At 30.0% G+C, this 15,023-nt stretch overlaps 1 protein-coding gene across 2 annotated transcripts; it reads left to right on the top strand.

The window, feature by feature from the left end:
- Positions 1-6,755: 6,755 nt before the first annotated feature.
- LOC143192922 (choline-phosphate cytidylyltransferase A) lies at positions 6,756-14,739 on the top strand. Of its 2 annotated transcripts, XR_013004901.1 has the most exons (7): positions 6,916-7,145; positions 7,273-7,409; positions 8,343-8,568; positions 9,393-10,888; positions 11,822-12,051; positions 12,142-12,446; positions 13,229-14,739. XR_013004901.1 is itself a non-coding variant. In XM_076398757.1 (6 exons), the coding sequence occupies exons 1-6, from the start codon at positions 7,139-7,141 to the stop codon at positions 13,476-13,478; spliced, it is 1,155 nt and encodes a 384-aa protein (XP_076254872.1). In that variant the 5' UTR covers positions 6,756-7,138; the 3' UTR covers positions 13,479-14,739. The 2 variants fall into 2 exon arrangements, 1 of the variants encoding a protein (XP_076254872.1); XM_076398757.1 differs by lacking the exon at positions 8,343-8,568 and having other exon boundaries at positions 6,756-7,145; positions 10,663-10,888.
- Positions 14,740-15,023: the final 284 nt, after the last annotated feature.

Genomic DNA, 15,023 nt, shown 5'->3' with positions numbered 1-15,023 from the left:
AATTATTGGGCTGATTTGGTGCCGACTTTTAGAAAGAAACGGACTCATTTGGCGAAGAAAAAAGGGCTCTTCCACCATGAAACGCACCGGCTCAAACCTCTGCACTCGTCTCGGCCAATTTGATCGAATTTAATTTAATCCAGATTTAGCCCCGTGTGAATCTGTTTTGTTTCCGAAGTTGAAAAAGTGACAAAGAGTCGAATGAGGAGGTCATCGCCGCCACGAAACCCCACTTTGCAGACCTCGAGAAAACGTATTTTTCAAATAAATTAAAAATGTTGAAACGTCGTTGGGTCAAGTGTATCGAGCTAAAAGGATACTATGTTGAGAAATAAACTGCTACTTTTCCAAAATATTCGTTTTTATTTTGAGGCTAAGTACTTATCGGACCACTATCGTATGTCATCTTATTAAGGTTAGTTCAAAACTTTATAACATATGGATTGGAAAGTCCCGGGCCTAACAATGGATCAAAAACAATGTCGTGTTTTAAATTTACACTGGGTTTTGATGGAAAAACATTTCAAGCTAAACAGTGGCTTGAAAAGTATTATAAGGACTTCGCTCCATCAGAAACGATAATAAAACATTGGTTTTCTGACTTCAAACGTGGTCGTAAAAACACCGATGGTGTAGAACGCAGTGGGCATCCAAATGTGGTGGTAACACCAGAAAACTTTTTAAAGAATCCACAAAATCGTTTGAATGATTGACATGTGAAGTTGCGTGTGAGTTAACATCGCAAAGATATTAAAAGAGCGTGTTGGTTTTATATTACATGAGCATTTGACTATGAAAAAGCTCTGTTCAAAGTAGGTGTCGCGTTTGCTCACGATCGACCAAAAACAAGAATGTGTTGATGATTCTGAGCAGTGTTTGGTCATGTTTAAACGTAACAAACCGGAATTTTTGCGTCGATATGTAATAATGGATGGAACATTGATCCATCATTTCATTCCCGAATGAAAACGATTGTCATATGAGTGGATAGCAACTCGTGAACATCGTCGAAAGTACCCGAAAGCATAATAATCGGCTGGAAAGGTTATGGCCTCAGTATTTCGGGATCAGCATCGACTATCTTGAGAAAGGAAATTCTCTCAACAGTGAATTTTATATAGCATTATTGGAGCATTTGAAGGCCGAGATTGTAAATTACGAAAATGATCGTTTACCGCATTTTTTACATCTTTATCGCATATCTTTACATCTTTATTAGATACGCTTAGGACAATCTTAATTTACAAATTAATTTATTACTACAATTCATTTGTACTTGGATTAATTCATAAAACGAGTGCGAGATAAATACATCAATAAGTATTCATCAATAAAGGCATACACTTTATACAAGTTCGTATGGTTTGGTTTACTTCAATCTTATAATATCCTGCGCGTTGTCCAGTAGTTGTATTACCTCCATTGTTAGTATGATTTAGTAATCTTCTTTCGTGTTTTAAGGCGAAATCTTGGATAACTTCGCAAATCGATTTGATTTCCAGGTCATCGTACAGTTCTTCGCTGGTTACGTAGCGATATGCATTGGTAATTGATCGAAAAATTTTGTTTTGACAGCGTTAATTGATTTGAATTTTTAGTGCATCCCTATATTTGCATCTCATAGGTCCAAATTGGCTTTATAATCGTCTGGTAAATCAATCTCTTTGATTTTAGATCAACTTGACAGTATCTTCCGACTAACCAGTAACAGACAACCAGTATAGTTGTTTTATTTTGGTTTTAATGTGTATTGCTTTTTGTCTAATATGATGTTGTTACAAACAATGACAAAACTACATGAATTGAACTTGGAATTGCTCCCACATCTGACTACTGGTTGTTTCGAGGCCTCAAACATGCTCACCAGTGAAATTTAACTGAATTCAAGAAGTTATCGCTGAAACATGATGCCTTATTTGAATCAAAAGATAAATCGTTCTACAAAAGTGGTATTGAAAGGTAAAAAAGATCTGCGCTGAAATGATTGTGTAGCTCTTGATGGAGATTACGTTGATGATGTTTGTTACGCCCGGAACTTTTCAGCCCATGTGTTATGTAAGTTATGTTCCGTTAGATTAACAGCATTATAGATTTATACTTTTTAAAAAAGTCGAATTTTGTGCCTGAAAAGATGCATTGTGGAACGTGCATACACGTTACGTTTTATGTCTTGTCAAAAGAAAAAAACCGCTGAGAGTCATCGTTAACTGGTACTAGATAAGAAGCATAAGAACATGTGAAACATGGTTTCGATAATTCAAATGTGGCCATTTCAACGGAATTGCATTGCACAAGATGTTAAATTGCAGGAGTTGTTGGATGACCCAACACAAACTCAAAAATAATTGGCAAAACAGACGGAAAGGGTCCAAAAAATGAGGAGCCACATGAATTGAATGACAGGAAATGCTGATTCAGAGTTATTAAAGAAAGACATCTGCATCGAATCGTAACGGTTTATGAAAAATTTCTTTATTCCGACAATCCCAAGCGATAAAAATCATGGTTACCAGCTGGTGAAGTTGGATCATCAAATGCAAGGCCAAATCGCTTTGATCGCAAGACCATACTCTATGTAGTGGGGCCAGGTTGACGTCGTATATTATGGCGAACTGTTGAAACCTGGAGAAACAATTAATACTGATCGTTACCGACAACAAATGATCAATTTTAATTGTGCATTGATCGAAAATCGCCCACAATAACAGGTCAATTGAAAAGTCCAGCCTACCATAGTAAAACACATTTTTTTGACAAAGTTAGTTTTTTTATTCAGGATAATTCCTTTTAAGGATGATACACTGATTATAGCGTCCCTCCAACTTTTCAATACCATATTTGTACTACGATTTATCCTTTGCTTCAAAATAGGCCTCAGTTTCGATTACCTCTTCATTCGACTAAAATTTCTTCCCAGCGAGCACTCTTTTGAAATCTGAGAACAGCAAATAGTCGCTGGCCAAATCTGAAGAATACGGTGGATGAGGAAGCAGTTCGACGCCCAATTCATGGATTTTTGCCATGGTTTTCACTAACTTGTGACACGGTGCATTGTCTTGGTGAAGCAGCACTTTCTTTTTCTTCGAATGCGAACGTTTTTCGGCGATTTCCTACTTCAAACGATCCAGTAATGCTATGTAATAGTCGCTGTTGATGGCCCTTTATTTTTCAGGGTAGTCAATGAAAATTATTCCATGCGCATCCCAAAACACAGACCCCATAACCTTGCCAGCAGACAGTTGCGTTTTCCCACGCTTTGGAGTAGGTTAATCATGTGCAGTCCACTCAGATGACTGTCGATTGGACTTTGGAGTGAAATGATGGAGGCTTGTCTCATTCATTGTCACATATCGACGCAAAAACTCGGGTTTATTACGCTTAATCATCTTCAAATACTGCTCTGCATCGAGTCGTCGATGTTTTTGGTTAAAAGTGAGCTCGCGCAGCACCCACTTTGCACAGAGCTTTCTCACACCCAAATATTTGTAAATGATATGATGTACACGTTCAGTTGATATCTTTAGAGTATGTGTTATTCATTCAATTTCAATTTACAGTCATTCAAAATCACTTCGTGGATTTTTTAAATGTTTTCGTCGGTAACAACCTCTTTTGCAAAGAGTAAAAAAGCAATACTTTATCAGCACGCGAAATTCCTTTTTATCCATCTTTTTCACAATAACAAAAGTTGCTTCACTTAAAATGCTATAATTCACAAACTAATGATCCGACAAATTTATACACGCATCTTTTGAGGATTAGGGCTAACTAAAAATGATTCGAAAAGTGATTTTGCAGCATAACATGCACCTTCGCAAAAGGCAAAACCAGTCAAAAACACGTTAAAATCACTTAGATAAGGAGTTTTATGGCACCCGCTGTGCTCTATTCGACTACCACCTTTTCATTAATAGGGCACGCGCTTGCAAAGCTATTTCGAAGAAATTAAAAAATCGAACAATAAATGGTTCAGCTCAAAGGAGAAACTCTTCTTCTCTGACATGTTTATGATTATTAATATGATTTATGTCGATACAAGAGCCAATGTAGAAATGAAGAACAACTAGTATAGGGCGCTGTAATTTGTATCGAGACTGTTCAAAAATGTAATTGAAGTTTCTTTTTTGCTCCAAAGCCGTATTATTAATTCCATCCCGTCACGAATCATAAGTGATTTGTAACATAGCATCCATAAATTGCCTGAGAAATGGGCAAAATGTATAGAATCAAATGATCAATACACTGAATAAATAAATTTTAAGTGTCCATTGGAAATAACGTGTTTTTAAGAAAAATGGGAAATTAATTACCCACATAATTGGTAAACAAATTAAGTTTCTCATAAAAAGTATATTAATAAAAGTAATATATGAAAATACTGAAAGTGTAACGTACATATTAAAATATTTGCAGACTTAATTTTGGTTATTGATATGGGTGAAATTATTCTAGATTGAAATGTGACACAATTTCAGTCAGTTAACAGACAGGGTAGAAAAATCCGGAACATCCCAAAACAAGTCCAAGAAAAACATAAATGGGTAATCCGTTCTTAAGAATTATCATATATGCCCGAATTTGTAGGTACGCTCATTTGCGTTAAACCACTGGGCCTGTCAACTTGAGATATTTCTTACAATCAATAACATAGAGATAAATCTTATATCGGAGAACCATTTTTTCAGTAAGTTGTAAGCTAAAATATGTCGTTATGACGCCTACTGGACACTACACCCCAGCCAACGTACTGGAGGTGGGACAGCTTTAATTATTAAGTAAAAAAATCAACATTTCAAAAAGGACGAACTAAAAATAGAAGAAATACAAGCTACTCTAGTTGATATTGAAATCAATGGTGCTGAAATAAAAATTGTCGCTATGTATAGTCCATCAAATCACACCCTAAAACAACGCAAAGATTTATTTTCAAAATTAGGCCCAAGGTTTATTATTGGAGGAGACTATAATATTAAACGCACTGGTTGGGGTTCTCGATTAATAACTAGAAAAGCAAATTAATTACTAACAGCCATTAATATTACTTATTAATTAATTACCCTGAGAATCTTGACTAGGCTACTGACTTAGCGGCAAAAATAAAGTGCCAAATATAGTCGATTTCGTCATTTCGGTATCTCCACAAATCAAACTAAAACTGAAAGCTTCTGCGAGCATCTTGAACAACAATCCAAAATCTAACACAACAAATCCAGTGTGATGCAAAAGAGGCTACCCCAACAACAAAAGAGAAAATGTGATTTAAATTACCCCTTCAAAAAAAAGGATATGATAAAAAAAAAGAAGAAAAGCTCAACAAGAAATGCTGCAGAAAAAAGAATGTTTAATAGAATCAGTAATCACACGAATCAAAAGATTATAGAATATAAACAAAATTGATTTGAAAAATATATTAGAGAATTAAGACCGGAAGCAGACAAATATTATCGAGATTTAAACGGCCGATTATTCGAGTGCCGCCTATTAAAGTGATCGAAATGAATGGGTTCGATGCAAGGTAAAAAAAGCTGAATTATTCGGGCAACATTAATGATGTAACTATGGATACAATACTCTACCATGGATTAGCCCGAAATAGCTATAAAGCTTAATTCTAAAAAATGTGGACATATATATTTAACGCCTGTCTGAGACTAAACGGTTTTCCGCGATGTTTTAAAGTGGCACAAATAATTAAGCTTAAAACTGACAGTTCGCAAAATAGAAAGAAACTACTATTAAAACGTATTAAATCACATGTTAGGTAAAAGAGATCACATTTAAAATTAAAGAACTATACTGTTGGATCATACTTCCAACTTGACCTAAAATCAAAAATATATTCATCAATTATAAAGCCTATTTATGGGATTAGTAATTACTAATCCAACCAAACCAAATCAAAGTTCTTCGATTAATTACCAATTTTTATCACTACGAAACCAGCGACGGACTGTATGATGACCTCAAATGAAAACGGTTTTATGAAGTTATCCAAGATTCCACTAGAGCTTGCCTTCCACTAGAGCATGAAATTACTTACAATAAATTTAAAAATTAATGTCATTTGTTTTATTAAACTTATGTACAAATAATTGTTTTACTGGTTGCCAAATTTTAACAAAACCTACTTATTCAAATTCTACACCGATATTTTAAATTTTTTTATGGATCTTGAGCGATGCAACAAAACTATACAAATAAATTTCTTAATATTTATATTTATAAGACATATATGTAGGAACTATTAATATCTTCATGTCGATACACTTAATAATTAATAATATAACTTAATAATAAATATAATAAGTATTAAACCCAGTCTCTAATTATAATATAGCTAATAGAAATTCATTATTTTACTTCTATGTTAAATAACTCAAAGTTATTTTCCCCTACTCTTTTAATTGCATATTATACAATATCAAAATACATGACCCGATGAATACGTAGAAGTGGTATGATTTTACGTCACTAGAATACGTGGCTCATACGATATGGTTATAGCTTTTAAAATATCAAAATCAAATTAATGTACATAACATAAAATGAATATATAAAATAAGTTATTTTTTACCATATAAAATTTAAAAAATTATTGTGTGGAACTTATTTTTAAAATATATCTAGTGATTTACATCTGTGGCTCCTTTAATAAAAGTTCCTTCTCTTTTTAATCATGGGCGTGCGTAAATTTATATATATTTCAAATGTATTATTTAAATTACAGTTCTATTATTTTAAAGAGTTATAGTAACAGAAATAGAATAATTAGCTATAGGATATATTTATTTCTAGAAATAAATTAATTATCAGTGGGGCATTGTATATTTAAAAGTTTATTGGTTAAATAAAATATTTTCTAAACCCTGCCATGGTACACTAGTTGCCTACTTAACGTCATACTTCAAGCTCTGTCATTTTCATTCACCGAAGTAAGCGGTATACATTCGACGTTTGCGATGATATTTAGAGAAAGTATATTCGTGTAACCAAGACAAGGCAAATTTTTGTATCATTATAAAATATTGTGAAGTATACTGAAACATCACCATATTTATTTTTAAATTGTTTTTCAGTGACAGTTATAATTCAATATTATTGGACGTGAATTACTGGAACCAAATTTAGAATATTTTCGATGTTAGGTGAGAAGTAAAAAGTTAAAAACTGAATTTATTTATATATTTATTGTGTGAAATAAGTATTTAATATACTTAATTTATATTGATCCAAGTATATATTCTATTTCAACATATGTTCTGCTTCCTGTAGATATAGCGTCAAATTCGAGAGCTAATTCAAGAAACTGTATTACAATGTCCAGAAAAAGAACTAGAAGTCACTCAGAAGATGGCTTTCCTTCAGTTACTCCAGTCAGCTTAAATACCCATGTTCAAACACTCACTTCGGTAAGTTATATCATTTAAGTTTTACTTAAAATTTTACAAATATGGTATTCAATGTATCAGAGATATTTTAAACGGTATATAAATGTAATATTACATATGTAAATATTTTTTTATATAAAAGTTTAATTCAACTAAAATAGTGATATTTCTGCAGAAAATCAAGGTAAGTAAGAGATATATTCTAACAGTATCTTTATAAGTAATTTTACTATTTGCAAATATGTTGTTATACAAGGTTATATTGAGTGGATCAGAATTACAAAATATATTTTAAGGGTTGAAGGACAAACATGAATAGCAAATCTTAAATTTAAAGTGAAGTTAGATTCAAAAACATTTTTATATAATATGCAGTAATATAAAAATACAATTTGCCAATACAAAATGGCAAAAATCAAAGTTATATTTTTATTTTATCAAGATACTATTTTGTTAATAATACAATACTAGTATATACACTAAATACATTAACTAGTATTTCAGAGGAGTTATGAATTATGCGTTTATTTTAATACAGATAACTGTGTATGTCCATTAATTATGAGAATTTGAAAAAAATTGAAATATTTTAGGGCTGTAATATTTTATTTCAATACTCCTAATCTTTGGTCTGTGGCAAATATTTAACTTAGCATACTCATTAACATTAGCTTATTTCTGATTATTAAATTGCTATCTAGTGTTCTTGTTTTTTTTTTAAATGTTAAGTTGTGTTAGTCAAAATGGGTGCGGTAGTAAATCTCAACAAAAATTAAAATTTTTTAACTTTAACAAAACAATTTTCTGTAATTATACATACATATATATATATATATATATATATATATATATATATATATATATATATATTGTTAATATAATTCGTTGCACTGTTATAAATATATAATTGTTTTTTATCCAAGTACAACTATTTATATTATCATAACTTTACAGGGAAACTACACTGCCGCACCCTTTAGTGATGATTCTGGTCCTAAGCAAATCCGCGAAAATATTGATTATACAATTAAGATAAATATGGAAACTGCAAAACAAGGAAATGCCCCAAGACCTGTCCGGGTTTATGCCGACGGTGCATTTGATTTATTTCATCAAGGACATGCTAGGCTTTTAAAACAGGCCAAAAATGTGTTTCCTAATGTCTATTTAATTGTCGGAGGTGAATATTGAAGTATTAAATATTTAAAATTTCAGCGGACGCTTCATCTATTATGTTTTAACTGTATAACTTATAAAGTTTCTTATAATATGTATATTCTAACTATATATATATTATATATATATATATATATATATATATATATATATATATATATATATATATATATATATATATATTTAGTTATTTTCCTATATGATACATATATGAGATGTTAATGTTTTTCTTAGCCTAAATGTAAATTAACAGAGTTCTCAATTCCAGTGAAAATCTTAGACTGCATAAAAACAATTCTAAACATGCTAATGAATTACTAGTCTTAACTTTGCTCTGACGCATACGTTGACTTTGATATGACGTAATTAATTTTTTTTGGAATGTAATAAACCGTTCAAGAGGTCAAATTTGAAAAAACAAGTATTACTAAGCGGTCTCGATAAGTTTACTATGACTAAATGTGTTTTACCATCACTTATTTTTACATATTTAATCATTTAAAATGAAATAAATCTTAATAGCCCTTTATCGCTATTCTTGAATATCTTACTTTCTACATTTTTATTCATGAATTGTTATAAATGATAGACGTATAATGGTGCGTTTATGGTTGTAATATTCAAGACCTTGGGAATTGTTACGTTCAAAAAGTTTAAATGATTTAATGGAAATGATTTACTTTTGTATTGTAATCGCTTAGTCAACAATATTTATATTTGTTTTTATATTTATTTTGTCTTTATGTTATGTTAAAATATTAAATGAAGCGTTAAATCATTATTTAACAATTTAATCTTTATATGATTATTGGACTACATTTATTTTAGTATGCAGCGATAAACTTTTACATCAATATAAGGGACGCAGTGTATTAGAAGAAGAGGAAAGATACAATGCTGTTAGACATTGCCGGTACGTGGACGAAGTCTTAAGAGATGCCCCATGGGAATATACAGATGAGTTTTTCGAAAAGTACAAAATCGACTTTGTAGCTCATGATGATGAGCCATATTCGTGCGAAGGCGTGGAAGATATCTACGCAGATTTAAAAAAACGAGGAATGTTTATAGCTACTCAAAGAACTACTGGTGTGTCGACTTCGGATGTTGTCGCGAGAATAGTAAAAGATTATGATTTGTATGTTCGAAGGAACTTGGCAAGGGGTTATTCAGCAAAAGAGTTAAATGTCTCCTTTTTAAATGAAAAAAGGTTTAAATTTCAAAACAAGATGGATGAGCTTAAAGATAAAGGAAAACATTTAATTGATTCATTAGGAGAAAGAACTGATGATCTTATATCTAAATGGGAAGATAAATCTAAAGAAGTTATAGATAGTTTTGTTAAAATATTTGTTAAGAAACCATTAAGACTTTTACATTATTCAAAAGACAAGATTTTGAAGGTTATTACGCCCCCTGAATCATCTACAGATGAAGAAGACTGTGACAATCAACCAAGTTCTCCAAAGAAACGACGATTATATTAGTTTTCAAATAATCTGTATATCTGTTTTAATACTCCTATTAATCAAGTGGTTAGTAATTATTCAACCAATTAATACATTATAAATATATTGTTGATTTATTTAAAACGTGTTTTTAACAAAAATAAATATTAAGTTACATGGTTGTTTAGTTGTTTTTATTATGCCATATTTTTTAAAATATATTATAAAGTTTCTATTTATAAATTGTGTATATTGTGTTACTAAGAACTATAATAAAATTTATTTTAAGCTTATGTAATTGTCACTGCTATCATTAAGTAGTCACATCAATAGTTGTTAAAATAGGAATGAGGATAATGTGTAAATATCTAGTTAGACAAAATATTGTCATTTTATTAAATCATTTTATTAGCATATTTTTAATATTATCCTCGTTCAATTTAGAATGAATTCGCCAAAAATATAATATATTGTTTAACCGTAGACCCGTGTTGTTTGATAATTGTGTATATCCAATTTTAGATTTAACCATATTTCTTACTGACTAATTAATATAATATAACGGTTTATTTCATAAATGATAATGTGTTAGTTTTAAATTATTCATATATTATTGTTTAGCTAAAATATTTCTAATATTTCATTTTTAGTCAACTTGTAGTGAAGCTCCATTTAGTGATGAGCCGGCTGCTGAGGTAGTTCGTAATCGTTGCGATTATAATCAACGAATATCATACGAAATGGCTCGTAGTGGACGGACACCAAGGCCTGTAAGAGTTTATGCTGATGGTATTTATGATTTATTCCATCAAGGCCATGCTAGACAATTGATGCAAGCCAAGAACATTTTTCCTAATGTTTATTTAATCGTTGGCAGTAAGTAAACTTAAATATATGATGATCTATATATTTTTCCTAGTCTATAGCTAACTTAGTTAAATAAGTTTTCATTCACTTCAATTAATATTATTTACTATTAAGACAGAGACATGAGATGCTGAGTTTATTGCTATCTGTTTTTTTTTAGCAATAAAAGTTATCAATATTATTGGAATTACGCTATACATATTTTAAATGACAAGCGCGGTAGTTCTGTTAGTAACTCACGCTATTATACCAGCGTTGATTATCACAATTATCATGGGATTACACCGATTCTCAACATCCTAATTTAAAAAAAATGTAAAACCACTGGTAATCGCGGTCGTATCCAGTAGGGGTGTCGGCCGGCGAGAAAAATATCGAAATATCTTTTTCGATTTTAAAATTAAGTACCAATTTTATAATGATTAAGAAATATCTTTATTTTTATTTTTTAAATATCGAAAAATATCTGCTGAAAAAAATGTCGATGTGTCGATATTTTTTCGGCATGCTTAGTACCCAGGATAAGGAATATATCCAAATCGTAATATTACAGGGTTGCCTAACTTAACGCCTGAATTAACGCGCGTCTCTGTAGCTCATCTTGTTGCTGATTGAAGATTATTTTGCAATAAAATTTAAGTAATATTTTTCAGTATTAAAGCGGACGTTTGATACTAACCTACCTGTCAAACTTGATAATGGTGGTGTCGAAATAATAGGTCTAAAAATATACTTGCGCACAGCAAAATAAAAAATGATATTAATTTTTATTATGTAAAATAATAAAAGTACATGTTTACGAATGTTATATATTATAATAAGTTACAGAATATTTTATAAACCAAATTAAGTAATAATTAATTGTAGATATTCTGTTTTTTATTCCTGTATTTTTTTTTATAGGATATCAGTTATAATTAATGTTCACATCTTATATTTCAGTTTGTAATGATAACTTAACACACAGTAAGAAAGGTCGAACAGTTATGAACGACGCAGAACGTTACGAAGCTGTAAGGCATTGTCGTTATGTTGACGAAATTGTAAAAGATGCACCTTGGGAACTGGATGATGACTTTGTGAAAAAGCATAAAATTGATTTTATTGCCCATGATGACATTCCATATGGTGCAGATGACACCAATGATATTTATGCGCCCTGGAAAGCAAAGGTAGAAAATATAAATGTGTGATTAACAAAAATATGAAACTAATAAATTAACTTTGACCAATTTAATATTTAACAAAACTCCATTTTATAGGGTATGTTTGTTGCAACCGAGAGAACTGAAGGAGTGTCAACGTCAGATATTGTTGCACGTATCGTTCGTGACTATGATATCTATGTAAGAAGAAATCTGGCTAGAGGATATTCTGCTAAAGATCTTAATATTTCGTACCTTAGCGAAAAGAAGATTCGATTGCAAAATAAAATGCATGAATTGAAAGATAAAGGAAAAAGAGTGATGGATTCAATTGGAGAGAGAAAAGATGATATGATTGCTAAATGGGAGGAGAAATCGAGGGAATTTATTGAAAGCTTTTTATTGCTCTTTGGAAAAGAACGGTAATTTAATTAATTATTTTTTATATTTGAATTGTACACTATTCGACCACCAATGTTCTTTACATCTAGTTGCCATTAATAGCATTCTTCAATAGTGATTTTGATTGGTTTGAGTTTTGAACAATTAATCTTTGAATATATTATCTAAGTCTTTATCGACGGAGTAAATTTTCAACTGCATTCAATGACAGCAACATCTAATGAATTAAATAGCTATAATGTGGCTTTTAACTAGGCATCTTTGGAACTGAGAAAGAATTAAGTTGTTTACATTTTACCAAAATAATATTTAATAAAAGCCAACTTTCCAACAAAATTGATAATCCAACATTATTTTTTTATATAGTTATTGTAATTATTTTTATTTGTATTTGTATAATTATATTTCTAAAATCATTATTGGGCGTTATTATCTTGTACTTTCAAAATTCTTTCTGCACTCATGAGACATCAATATTATATTTGAATATTATGGAAAAAGAAAATAGCTTCTTTGTAGTTATTCTCAGTACAGCCATCTTCAAAAAGTGTAATTACCTTGTGCACAATTTTCGTCTTCATTCAAATAGCTGTTTGTGTTTTCTTTTCTCATGCCGTTTTGCAATAAGGACGCTCGAGTTGTTTCCAAATTTTCTAGCCTTTCTCTGTTTACTTATTAAAATTGGAAATTGGTCCTATTAGCAGAACATTTGTCCAACAGTTTACATTATAAATACAAATTAATATATTAATAAGAATGTCCCTTAAGTTTATAATTTTATCACATATCATTTACCTTTCAGTTTAAGCAACATATGGCATGAAAGTAAAGACAAGATATTAAATGCTATAAGTCCACCTAGTTCCCCAACACCAAGCAGTCCTACCACCAATGGAGATTATGATTTTCTTGATGATGGTATTCCTCCGAGGAAAAATAGACGTTATGAATCTCTAACTGCTGCTGTCTCACGTAGTACTTCCAAGAACAACCTTTATAATCACGATGATTACAGTGATGAAGAAGATAGTTTTGCATCAGCACAAAGTTAAGACATTTAGGTATTACTATTATATACCTAATATTTATTTGTGGACACTGTTTAAGACACCAATATACATTTCTTTATTTTTATAGAGAATACAATTGTTTATTATCTGTCATTCTCTATATAAAGCAACTAATCGTAATATCAGTTTTGCTTATATGGAGAATACTGTTATTAAATTATTTATATTTTCATTATTAGTATCATTTCATCTGAGGGTATTAATATTATAGTTACCTCTGAGGGCTGTATATTGAATACATGACAAATTCGTTTTGTAACAGAATTGTTATTTTTAGTTAAATTTATTTTATACACAGCCCTCATGTAAAAGTGATAATTTTCTTGTTTTTTTTTAATATTTATTTGATTCATATATTTCTTGTTTTCTTATCAAAATTTTTGTACATGGTGTTATTAGTAATATATTATTTTAGAGAAAAAATACCAATTTTGTAAAAATTTTGTCTTGGTCACATGTTTACAATATTTTTATAGTTTTGAAAATGGGCAAAATAATATATATAGAGATTTTTTTAAAGTGTTTCAGAAAGAAATAATATAGTATTCTTAAATGCTATATAGTTGCAATTAATAAATTAGTTTTAACTTCTTCACATGCTTAGGGCACCTAAAGTATAGTGTTGTGTTTACAATATATTCACTTTTTTTACTGTTATAAATACATATTTAATAAAATAACACAAAGGTACATTGGTTAATTCTTGAATCTTATGTATTTTTGCATAATGTTAAACATTTTTGAAATAAAAAAATTTTTGTAGTGCCAAATTTAACAATAACTATAATATATTTTTAAAGCTAGCACTTAAAAAATGTATAACTCACTTTTGTTATTGAATATATAACTCACTAAAATATTGACATTAGAATGGTTCTTGAATTAACAATGTGCTACTGATCACAATAATTTTATATTATATTTATTTCTGTTTGCCTTAATTTAATTAATATTTACAGACAAAAAATAAATCAAAATATGAATATTATATCAAACAGTAAAATTTGATAAAACCGATTTTAAACAATTCCATTTTCAAATTGTTTACATTTATTTTACAAAGGAAACAATATTTATTAAACAGCTTATATTTATTTTCTATTTCTTATAATATATGTTATGTTGTGTATCTTTCTCTAAGAAGTGATCTGATCTCTACAAAACGATGAACTATTTTTGTAGAAGGTTTATACAATTTGTGTTATTTATATGCAAGTAATGAATATACAGTTTGTAAATGTTAGTTTTGTTTTACTTACCTGAAAGTTGATCCGCATCCTTTATTCTAAAATAGGTATTCTTCCTATAATGAAGACATGATTTACGGAGAAAAATGAGAATTATCTCTATAGGTATTTGCATCTTAAAAATAAATAAACCAAAGTAACTTTAAACTTGAGATGCGGTCGCTGGTATCTGGACTATGAGGTTCAGGATTATTCTTATTTATTAGGATTATTCAGGTTTATCCATATACTCTTTGATAATCTATAGAATTGCAAAACGTCGGATTGTGTTGGTCAATAA

Source organism: Rhynchophorus ferrugineus, unplaced genomic scaffold, assembly GCF_030347505.1.
Source record: "Rhynchophorus ferrugineus isolate W39M unplaced genomic scaffold, kcgeb_rfMv2 rfM3, whole genome shotgun sequence".
Taxonomy (NCBI): Eukaryota; Metazoa; Arthropoda; class Insecta; order Coleoptera; family Curculionidae; genus Rhynchophorus; species Rhynchophorus ferrugineus.
The sequence above is the reverse complement of the archived record's forward strand: the minus strand, read 5'-3'. Positions and strand labels throughout refer to the sequence as shown.